Here is a 10,512-nt window from a genome sequence, read left to right as displayed (position 1 = left end):
TGAGGCTCTGGGTTTGATTCCTCAGCACCACATAAGCAAAAAGAAAAAAAGCCGGAAGTGGCGCTGTGGCTCAAGTGGTAGAGCGCTAGCCTTGAGCCGAAGAGCTGAGGGACAGCGCCCAGGCCCAGAGTTCAGGCCCCACAACCAACAAAGAAAAACAGAAAAAGAAAGGCTAGCCTCTGGAAATCCAGGAGAATAGAGATGTGTACAGACCCAGGAATCCCAGGGTGGGTGTGGGGAACCCTAGTGAAGGTGTCCAGAAAAGCTACCTGAACTCTGAACAGGCATGAACTGCCCGTCTTCTGCCTCCACAGCATAAATGGTGGAAGAAGGTTAATGTCCCACAGAGGCACATTTTCCTGTCCAAGGTAGATGTCCAAAAGCAGTGGATGCAAATGACAATGAGTACAGGGTTTAGTCAGTGTAGCCGAAATCTGGAGACATCTCAGGTGTCTTACCAATGAGAAACATTGTCAACTACAGCATTTTTTATTTTTAAAAATTTTTTTTGTCAGTCTTGAACTCACAGCCTGGGTGCTTTCCCTGAGCTCATTCCCTTAAAACTAATGCTCTACCGCTTTGAGTCACACCTCCACTTCACATTTTCTGGTAGTTAGTTGGAGATAAGAGTTTCATGGACTTTGCTGACTAGGGCTGGCTTTGAACTGCAATCCTCAGATCTCAGCCTCCTGAGTAGCTAGGATTATAGGCATCAACTACCACCAGTGCCCAGCGATTATAGCATATTAATATGATGGAGTAATATATACTATATAGCAGTGACAAGAACAAACTACTCATCACACACAAAGCATGAGGGGGAGGCAGAAGCAGGAAGATTGTTGAGTTTAAGACCAGCTCAAGCTGGGCACTGGTAGATCACCTGTAATCCCAGCTACTCAGAAAGCTAAGATCTGAGGATCATAGTTCAGAGCCAGCCTAGGTAGGAAAGTCTGTGAGACTCTTCAATGAATCACCAGAAAACTGGAAGTGACACTGTCGCTCAAAGTGATAGAACTCTAGCCTTGAGCACCAAAGCTCTCATTAAAGCCCCATGAGTGACCCAAAAAAAAAAGCAGTAGCAAAGGCAATGCCATTTCTTCATTCTCTTACCTCTGCAGGGAGGGATATAAGACATTCTTCAACACACTACATCAAAACAACATTCCCCTTTTCATCTTTTCGGCGGGCATTGGTGATATCCTGGAAGAAATCATTCGGCAAATGGGCATGCTCCACTCCAACATTCACATTGTGTCTAACTACATGGACTTTAATGAAGAGGTGAGCCATGTCTCCTCAGGGCACGAGAGGGAAGAGGGGTGGGGCAAACAGACTGTTGCTTTACGCTTTACCAAGGGAAAAAAAGGAGGGGAGACTTCCTTACATTTGAGTGTAGGTGTGTGTGGGAGGAACCCCAGATGGCACCTACAGCCTTATGCATGCTCAACAAATAACCACTGAACTACACCTCCAGGCCAGGTGAACAGTATTGTTTATATCACAGGTTCTGTGTTTGTTCCAGAAGAGATTATCAACTCTTTCATGGCCTCTGTTAGACTAAAGCAGGAGTGACAAACCTTGCCTATAAAAGGCCAGAGAGTAATTAGGCTCTGTGTCCTGCCATCTCTGTTACACTTACGGCCGAATTTGCTCTTTCTTCTTTTTCTTTACTTTTTTTTTTTTTTTTTTTTGGTCGGTCATGGGGCCTGAACTCTGGGCCTGGGTGCTCTCCTTCAGCTCTTCAGCTCAAGGCTAGCACTCTACCACTTGAGCTACAGCGCCACGTCCGGCTTTTTTCTATTTATGTGGTGCTGAGGGATTGAACCCAGGGCCTCATGCAGGACTCCTCTGACAGAGAGTGGAAAACTGGTGCTGTATGGGTACCCTGTGGCTCCACTGTCTAACTCATCTTGATGGTTTAGGGTTTTCTACAAGGATTCAAGGGCCAGCTCATCCACACCTACAACAAGAACAGCTCTGTGTGTGAGAACTCCAATTACTTCCAGCAACTGCAGGGCAAAACCAACATCCTCCTGCTTGGAGACTCTATGGGGGACCTCACTATGGCGGACGGGGTTCCTGGTGTACAGAACATCCTCAAGATTGGCTTCTTGAATGACAAGGTAGTTCGGAGCCACTGGTTCCTTTCTTCCCTAGGAATTGCTACTATCAAATGCTCTTCAGTACCCACTATGTCCAGATACTACATGCAAGCCAGTCTTTTTCTTTTTTTTTTGCCAGTCCTAGGGCTTGAACTCGGGGCCTGGGCACTGTCCCTGAGCTGCTTTTGTTCAAGGTTAGCATTCTACCATTTGAGCCACAGCACTACTTCTGGCCTTTTCTGCTTATGTGGTACTAAGGAATCAAACCCAGGGCTTCATGCATGCTAGGCAAGCACTCTACCACTAAGCCACATTCCCAGCCCATTGCAAGCCATTCTCTCAGAGTGTGTAGCATGGAGATAGCCAGTGATTACTACTATATGCTTCAACCGCGCAGACTAAGCTTCTAGCTCGGGGAGAGGGTCATGTTGGCCCGTCATGGCAGTCTACATACCTGTGTGCTCATTGCATGGAAAGCTTACTCTAAATGTGTTACAGCCAAACACTCATGTAATCCTTTTTTAGTGTGTTTGCCAGACCTGGGCTTAAAACTCAGGAAGCTGTCCTGAGCTTTTATGTTCACTGCTAGTGTTCTACCACTTGAGCTACAACTCCATTTTTGTGTTTTTTTGGTCGTTAATTGGAGATGGCAGACTTATCTGCCTGGGTTGGCTTTGAACCACAATCATCAGATCTCAGCCTCCTCAGTAGCTAGGATTATAGGCGTGAGCCATCACTATCTGACCAACTCAGTTTCCAAGTGTAGTGCAATCTTGATCAATGTCACCCTTTTCATCATTCTCCTCCATCTCTCCCAACCCTGCCCATCTCAAGTTACCTAGTTCCATATGCACATTGAATATTATAACTACATTTGCCCATCCTCCTCTATTTCCCCCTCCCCTTGACTCCTCCTCCCCCTACCCCCAGTCAGCACATGTTCAGAATGTAGAGAACTAAATAGCATGAGTAGACCAGAAACTGGCAGGGATGGGAACAGGATGGTCCTAAAGGTACAAAGTACAGAGCATCCAGGTGGTCCATCCATGAGAGTGTTTGATTTCCACAAAGCAGGGGCTGGAGCTTGCCTGATGTTTGACCCATATGGCCTGAAGCCAGGTGCCAGTAGCGCACACCTGTAATCCTAGCTACTCAAGAGGCTGAGATCTGAGGGTCGAGATTCAAAGCCAGCCTGGGCAGAAACCAGAAAACCAGAAGTGATGCTTTGGCTCAAAGTGGTAGAGCACTAGTTTTGAACGAAAGAGGCTCTGAGTTCAAGCCCCTCTCCCCCTCCAACCCCCCCCCCAAAAAAAGAAAGAAAATGTAGCCTGAGTAAGTCAGAAGTTGTACCTCAGTCTTCTTAAATTCATTACTGTCTTTTTTACACGGATCCAGGTTGTGGCAGCCCTTGCCCCTCACACACCCACCCCTCTGTATCTCTTAACAGAATACAAGTCTTTGTAACCTTTTTTCCTTTTTTTTTTTTTTTTTTTTTGTTGGTCCTGGAGCTTGAACTCGGCCTGGATGCTGTTCCTGAGCACTCTACCGCTTTGAGTTACAACTCCACTTCTGGTTTTTGAGTGGTTAGTTAGAGATAAGAGTGTTAGGGGGACTTTTTTGCCCAGGCTGGCTTTGAACTGTGATCCTCAGATCTCAGCCTCCTGAGTAGCTAGGATTATGGGCATGAGTCCTTGGCTTGCAGCAGGTCTTTGTAACCTCGAACTCATGCTTGCACCCTCTGCTGGGCCTTATGAAAATAAAAGGCCCAGGGTGGAGCATTTTGGGCCTTCTTGGTCTCCTTCCCCCTCCTGCTGCAGGTGGAAGAACGGCGGGAGCGCTACATGGACGCCTATGACATCGTGCTGGAGAAGGATGAGACCCTGGACGTGGTCAACGGGCTGCTACAGCACATCCTGAGCCCAGGGGACCACATGGAGATGCAGGGCTCCTGAGGGGGCAGGCCGTGACAAACAAGGGAAGCTTCCCCACGAGGCCACTTCATCATGATTCCAAAGGAAAGTTCAGGGCAGCCCAGAGTTACTGAGCTCTTGTTCATCCCTGCCCGCTCCCCCCTGACTTTGCTTTCCTCCTGGTCACAGGGGGCTTTAAGGGAGGCCCTGCTGGGTGGGAGGGCACCACATACTGTTCTTGATAACCAGCAACCACCGCATGTGACTGTTTTATGTATCCTCTAGTCTAGAGATTCTTTGGAAAAGAAAAGAAACTGAGAGCTAGGAATGTGGCTCTTGATGGAGCGCCTTGCCAGGTGTTCTTCTTGTACCTTAGTGTGTGTAAGGGCCTGGGTTCCATCCTCGGCACTGAAAAAGAAAAATAAATAATTTGTTTTTTAAACGTGGGAAGTGTATGTGTTAAGCAAGGTGAAAAAGTCAAAAACTGAAAGGCAAAGCTGGCTGGAGGTCCACAGAATCAGAAGCTGAACGTCTAGGTCCCCAGAGGCCCAGGAACCTCAGAGGTGCCTCTGGCTCTCCATAGAACAATCTGGGGCTGGGCGCTGGTGGCTCACGCCTGTAATCCTAGCTATTCTAGAGGGCTGAGATCTGAGGATCTCAGTTCAAAGCAGCCAGGGCAGGAAAGTCTGTGAGACACGTATCTCCATTAAACCACTAGAAAAACTAGAAGTGGCGCTGTGGCTCAAGCGGTAGAGCACTCACCTTGAGCTGAAGAGCTCAGGGACAGCACCCAGGCCCAGAGTTCAAGCCCCACAACCGACCAAAAAAAAAAAAGAACAATCTTGGAGGACCCTGATGAGGGAGTACTTGAGCTACCAGATCCCTGCACAGGTGTCTGTATGGATGTAAGTAGGGGGTGTGGACCTGGAATGAAGTGACAAAATTCTGATGGTCATCAGACTTGAAAGTCTTAACTTGGGATAAGTTGAGGTGATGTCTGAGAGCCCCCTCATTAAGGGACTCACTTGAGTGTGGCTTTTTCCTGGTGTACTTGGTAGCTTTTTATTTTTTTTTCTGTCCCCCAGGGTCACCAAAAAAACTGATCCCAAAGGCTTGAGATGAACATCTTGAGGCTGTACAGGGCGAAGCAGAAACAATTCCTCTCTCTTCACTTGGATGATCAAGAACTACGATCATCAAAGACTAGGCTAGCACAAGTCATAGTGGTTCATGTTTATAATCCTGACTACTAAGAAGACAGATCAGGAGGATTGTGGTTCAAGGGTAGTCTGGGCTAAAAGTTCAACAAACCCCATCTTAACCAATGAAAAGTTGGGGTGGTAGCCTGTCATCCTAGCTGTGCAGAAAGTATAAATAAGATCATGGTCAAGGCTAGCCAGGGCATAAATGCAAGAGTCTACTTTAAAAAATATTGGAAGTAGCCAGGCTCTGGTAGCTCACACCTGTAATCCTAGCTACTTAGGAGGCTGAGAGCTAAGGATCACGGTTCAAAGCCAGCCCAGATAGAAAAGTCTGTGAGACTCTTATCTCCAATAAACCACTCAGAAAACCGGAAGTGGTGCTGTGTCTCAAGTGGTAGAGGGCTTGCCTTGAGCTGAAGAGCTGAGGGACAGCACCCGGGCTCAGAGTGCAAGCCCTACAACCGACAAAAAACAAAAAAACTTACCCAGTTGGGGTATGGTAGTGTAGTAATACATATTTATAATCCTAGCACTTGGTTGGCAACAGGATTGAGTGTTGAGGCCAGCCTGGCTCATGTAAGGATACCCTGTCTCAACCAAACATTTTGTCTCAACCAAACATTTTGAATTCTCCCCCAGAGAACCTTTTAAAGAAAAATGTAGGCTGAGCGCTGGTGGCTTACACCTGCAATCCTAGCTACTCAGGAGACAGTTCTGAGGATTGTGGTGTGAAGCCAGCCTAGGCAAGAAAGTCCATGAGACTCTTAAACTACTCAGTAAAAGCCAGAAGTGGAGCTGTGGCTCAAGTGGTAGAGTACTATCCTTGAGCACAAGGAGGTTCAGGGACAGCACCTAGGCCCTGAGTTCAAGTCCCAGGACTGGCAAAAAAACAATCCATAGAACCAGTTCAAGTGGCTTTGTGTGTGTGTGTGTGTGTGTGTGTGTGTGTGTGTACGTGTGTACCTTGCACTCTGCTTGGCTTTTTTACTCATAGCTGGTTGCTAGCATTTGCTGGTGGTTAAGAGTGACTGTCTTAGCTGGGTGCCGGTGGCTCATGCCTGTAATCCTAACTACTCAGGAGGCTGAGATCTGAGGATCGAGATTCAAAGCCAGCCTGAGCAGGACAGTCCATGAGACTCTTATCTCCAATAAACCACTAGAAAACCGGAAGTGGCACTGTGGCTCAAGCGGTAGAGTGCTCACCTTGAGCTAAAGGGTTCAGTGACAGGGCCCAAACCCAGAGTTCAAGCCCTACAACCGACAAAAAAAAAAAAAAAAAAAAGACAGACTTGCTGGCATTGGGTGGCTCATGCTTGTAATCCCAACTATTCAGAAGGCTGAGATCTGATTGTTGTGGCTTAAAGGAAACCTGGGCTGGAAAGTCTGAAACTTTTTTTTTTTTTCTGATCCTGGGGCCTGAACTCAGGGCCTGGGCACTGTCCCTGAGCCTCTTTGTGTTCAAGGCTAGCACTCTACCACTTGCCACGGAGCCACTTCTAGCTTTTTTGAGTAGTTAATTGGAGATAAGTCTCTTCCAGGGACTTTTCTGCCCAGGTTGGCTTTGAACCACAATCCTCAGATCTCAGCCTCCTGAGTAGCTAGGATTACAAGCATGAACCACTAGTGCCTGGCTCTGTGAAACTCTTATGTCCAGTTAACCAGCAAAAAGCTGGAAGTAGAGGTGTGGCTCAAGTGGTAGAGCACCAGCCTTGAGTGAAAAAGGTAAGGGATATGCACTGAGGCCCTGAGTTCAAGGCCCAGTATTAGCACAGTAAGTAATTTCTCTCTCTGGTTTATCCTGTAATCCAACTGGGAAGTTGGAAATGGGGCCGGATCAGGCAGAAAGTTAACAAGACCTCATGTTAACCAACCAGCTGGGTGTGGTGGCATGTACCTTTATCCGTGCTGCGGAGAGGCATAGACAGGAAGATCATGACTGATGGCTGCTTGGAGCAGAAACATGAGATGCTGTTGGAAAAATAACTGCAAAACAAGGCTGGGCGGGGTACAGCATCTGCCTAGTAAGTACAAGGCCCCAAATTCAAACCCGGTACTACAGGAAAACAAAACAAAACTCCCCACAAGCCCCACTGGCCCTGAAAAGACCACCTTCAGAGATCTTAGGTTCTACCTTTTATTGACACACAGGAGAAAGGGATTGGACACCAGTCCAGCCTTGTGAAAGTCCACAGCTCTGTTACCTCCCTCATACCTCAGCCCCAAATTAGCACCAAATGCAAAGATTTCCATACCCCTAAAGCCCATCTGAGGTTTCCTCACACACAGCCTTCCTTTCCTTCTCGTTCTGTGGTTCCTTCAAGGAAGGAGCCATTTTTAGGGATGAGAAGCTACCCCAAAGCCCAACCCTGACGTCCAGTGCCTGGGAGGAGGCAGGTGAGTGACAGGGCCAGCTGACAGTATGACCCCGCTGCCCTCCTGGGGCTGCCTCTGCCTGAGGATCCAGGAAGAGCTATAGGGTCACTCAGCTCTGATTTCATGTCCCAGGAGAGCTGCCATGACGGGAATGGGATGGGAGGTGGCAGGGATGGGGGGAGCAGGGGGGTTTGAAGGACATACTAAGAGCAAGTTTGAGGCCCTCAGCCTGGCTAAGAGTCAAGTGATGAGGATAGGAGATGTGGGTGTGGGGCCAGCAATAACGCTAGGCAACCCTGGACACTGCAGTCCCAAATTGACTCAGCAGCTCCGAGCATCTCAGGGAGGGGTTTGGGTTTGGAAGAGCAAATGGCTTCGAGGTCTGTGCTGTGCATTGAAACCCAGGGCTGGTGGGAAGCCCAGGGACGTCTCCCCTAGCACTTGTCCCGGGGCTCCCAGAGTTAACAGAGAGGTGGGGGGGGGACTGTTGGCAAGGCCAGTCTCCTGCCACTGTCCCCCTAACAGAGGGCTTCTGTGTCTGAGGCCAGGCCCTCAGAGTTCCTCATGGACCCGTTCCTGGTCTTCATCTGATTTAAGCTTGAGCTCCTCGGCTATGATCTTGCCGTCATGGTTGCGGTCCTGGTTCTGGAACATGTCCCCTATGGTTTTCTCAGGGTCTTGCCCAGGTAAGAGCCGTCCCTTACCCTCATTCACTTGAGCCTTGATGAAGGAGGAGAACTGTGGGGAGAGGAGGGCAGGAAGTGAGGATCGTGATGGAGTAGCCATGTGGATGGACCTAAAAGGAAACCTAGTGGAAACCTGCCAGTGGCTTTTTTTGTTGTTGTCAGTTGTGGGACTTGAACTCAGGGCCTGGATGCTGTCCCTGATTGCTTTTGCTCAAGGCTAGTACTCTACCACTTAAGCTACAGCACCATTTCTATTTTTTCTGAGTAGTTTAGTGGAGATAAGAGTCTCATGAGCCCGGCGCCTGTGGCTCACGCCTGTAATCCTAGCTACTCTGGAGGCTGAGATCTGAGGATCCCAGTTCAAAGCCAGCCTCAGCAGGAAAGTCTGTGAGACTCTTATCGCCAATAAACCACCAGAAAACCTGAAGTGGTGTTGTGGCTCAAATGATAGAGTGCTAGCCTTGAGCTGAAGAGCTGAGGGACAGCTCCCAGACCCAGAGTTTGAGCCTCAGGACTGTCCAACAACAACAACAAAAAATCTTACTGACTTTCCTGTCTGGGCTGTACTCGAACTTGGATCCTCAGATCTCAGCCTCCTGTAGCTAGGATTTACAGGTGTGAGCTACTAGTGCCTGGCTCTACCAGTGTTTTTATTCCCAGTGCCCTCCTCAATTCAGGTCGGGGAGAAAAGAGCACTGGTGAGGGTGTGGCCGTTGTTTAACACAGCCTGTGAGGGCGTGGATGTGTGAGGGTGTGGCTTAAATTTTGTCCAGTCTAGCTGGGTGGGAGGAAGAACCAGCTACACAAGTGCGGGGAGGAAAGGCTACAAGGCAATGCAAGAAAAGGGAAGGCAGTGGCTCAGCACTAGGGCAGAGGGCGGGCAAGGGAGGGTGAGTGTGGCCCGTGTTGGCGAGATGTACATGCATGGACACCCACATCCTTATTGGGGTGCTTGTGACTGAGCTCCTAACCCACCTCCTCGGAGGGGACTTCTCCATCCTTGTTGAGGTCCATGTATTCAAACAGGTTGGCTGGAGGGTCCTGGTGCCACACGAACAGGTAGCCTGTGGGCAGCCCGTCTTCCCGGGACACCAGTTCCACCTCAAAGAGCAGCACAGCACTGCCTGGCACACCTCGGGCTGGCAGGAGGAAAGAAACGAAATAGAGAAAGGGCCTAGAAAAGCCAGGGTGGGCCTGGCTTTCAAAGCCTTCCCAATCCACGGGCCCTCAGTTTCTCACTCTGGAGGTTATGGAATGAAGTATGGGATGTTTACAGAATCATCCCTGGCCCCTCTCACCAGCCACTGAAGCCTGAAGCAGCCACAGGGATGAAGGAACACCAGTCGGACCCAGGACTCAGTCTCTCACCTCCACTTTCCCCATGGGCCAGGTGCGGCGGCACCACCAGCTGTCGCCTCTCTCCCACACACATGCCCTGCAGGCCCCTGTCCAGGCCTTCAATCACTTTGTTGGCCCCCAGGGTGGCCTCCTGGGGAGCCCCATAGTCATGGCTGTAGGAGAAGATTCACAGTTCAGCATCTGTTCTTGTTCCCTGCCAGTTCACAGCTGAATTCTCCCCCAGGTGGACTTAAGACAAACGCTCAATTCCAGAGACACCCCCTCCTACAGCCCACCCACCAGCAGTGTGGGGGCCCAAGAATACAGGCATGGGGGTCACTTCTGATCTTGCCAATGCCCCCTTCCCTCCATGGCCCTGAGGGCTCATCTCTCCAGTTGCCCTACGTAATAAGCAATCAGCAGGTAGGGTATCAGTAGCTCATGCCTATAATACTAGCTACTCAGCAGGCTGAGATCTGAGGATCAAGATTCGAAGCTACCCGGGGCAGGAAATTCTGTGAGACTCTTCACTTAACCAGCCAAAAGCCGGAAGTGGAGATGTCATTCAAGTGGTTGAGTACCAGCCTTGAGCAAAAAAGCCAAGGGGCAGCACCCAGGCCCTGAGTCCAAGCCCCAGTAATGGCACAAAACAACAAAAGCAAACAGTAATGCTGTCTTCCTCCAGTGCTGCCTTCTGAGTCACATAGCACATTCTTTTTTTTTTGGGTCCGGTTGTGGGGCCTGAACTCTGGGCCTGGGCGCTGTCCCTCAGCTCTTCAGCTCAAGGCTAGCGCTCTACCGCTTGAGCCACAGCGCCACTTCCGGCTTTTTTCTTTTTGCTTATGTGGTGCTGAGGAATCGAACCCAGGGCCTCATGCATGCAAGGCAAGCACTCTAC

The 10,512-nt window shown here is 49.5% G+C and overlaps 2 protein-coding genes across 2 annotated transcripts in view; one reads left to right on the top strand and one right to left on the bottom strand.

Moving 5' to 3' along the window:
* Positions 1 to 4,325, top strand: part of Nt5c3b (5'-nucleotidase, cytosolic IIIB) — a 10,791-nt gene extending 6,466 nt beyond the window's left edge. The window contains exons 7-9 of the mRNA XM_013037401.1: positions 1,122 to 1,284; positions 1,926 to 2,126; positions 3,923 to 4,325. Of these exons, the coding sequence (XP_012892855.1) occupies positions 1,122 to 1,284; positions 1,926 to 2,126; positions 3,923 to 4,057 (499 nt within the window). The 3' untranslated portion in view covers positions 4,058 to 4,325. The remainder of the gene's footprint in view (positions 1 to 1,121; positions 1,285 to 1,925; positions 2,127 to 3,922) is intronic.
* A 3,012-nt stretch (positions 4,326 to 7,337) lies between these two features.
* Positions 7,338 to 10,512, bottom strand: part of Fkbp10 (FK506 binding protein 10, 65 kDa) — an 11,179-nt gene continuing 8,004 nt past the window's right edge. Inside the window, exons 7-9 of the mRNA XM_013037390.1 lie at positions 9,645 to 9,800; positions 9,252 to 9,415; positions 7,338 to 8,328 (exon numbers count right to left, since the gene is read on the bottom strand). Of these exons, the coding sequence (XP_012892844.1) occupies positions 8,143 to 8,328; positions 9,252 to 9,415; positions 9,645 to 9,800 (506 nt within the window). The 3' untranslated portion in view covers positions 7,338 to 8,142. The remainder of the gene's footprint in view (positions 8,329 to 9,251; positions 9,416 to 9,644; positions 9,801 to 10,512) is intronic.

This window comes from Dipodomys ordii, unplaced genomic scaffold, assembly GCF_000151885.1.
Source record: "Dipodomys ordii isolate 6190 unplaced genomic scaffold, Dord_2.0 Scaffold7, whole genome shotgun sequence".
Classification (NCBI taxonomy): Eukaryota; Metazoa; Chordata; class Mammalia; order Rodentia; family Heteromyidae; genus Dipodomys; species Dipodomys ordii.
This window is presented reverse-complemented; position numbering and strand designations above follow the sequence as displayed.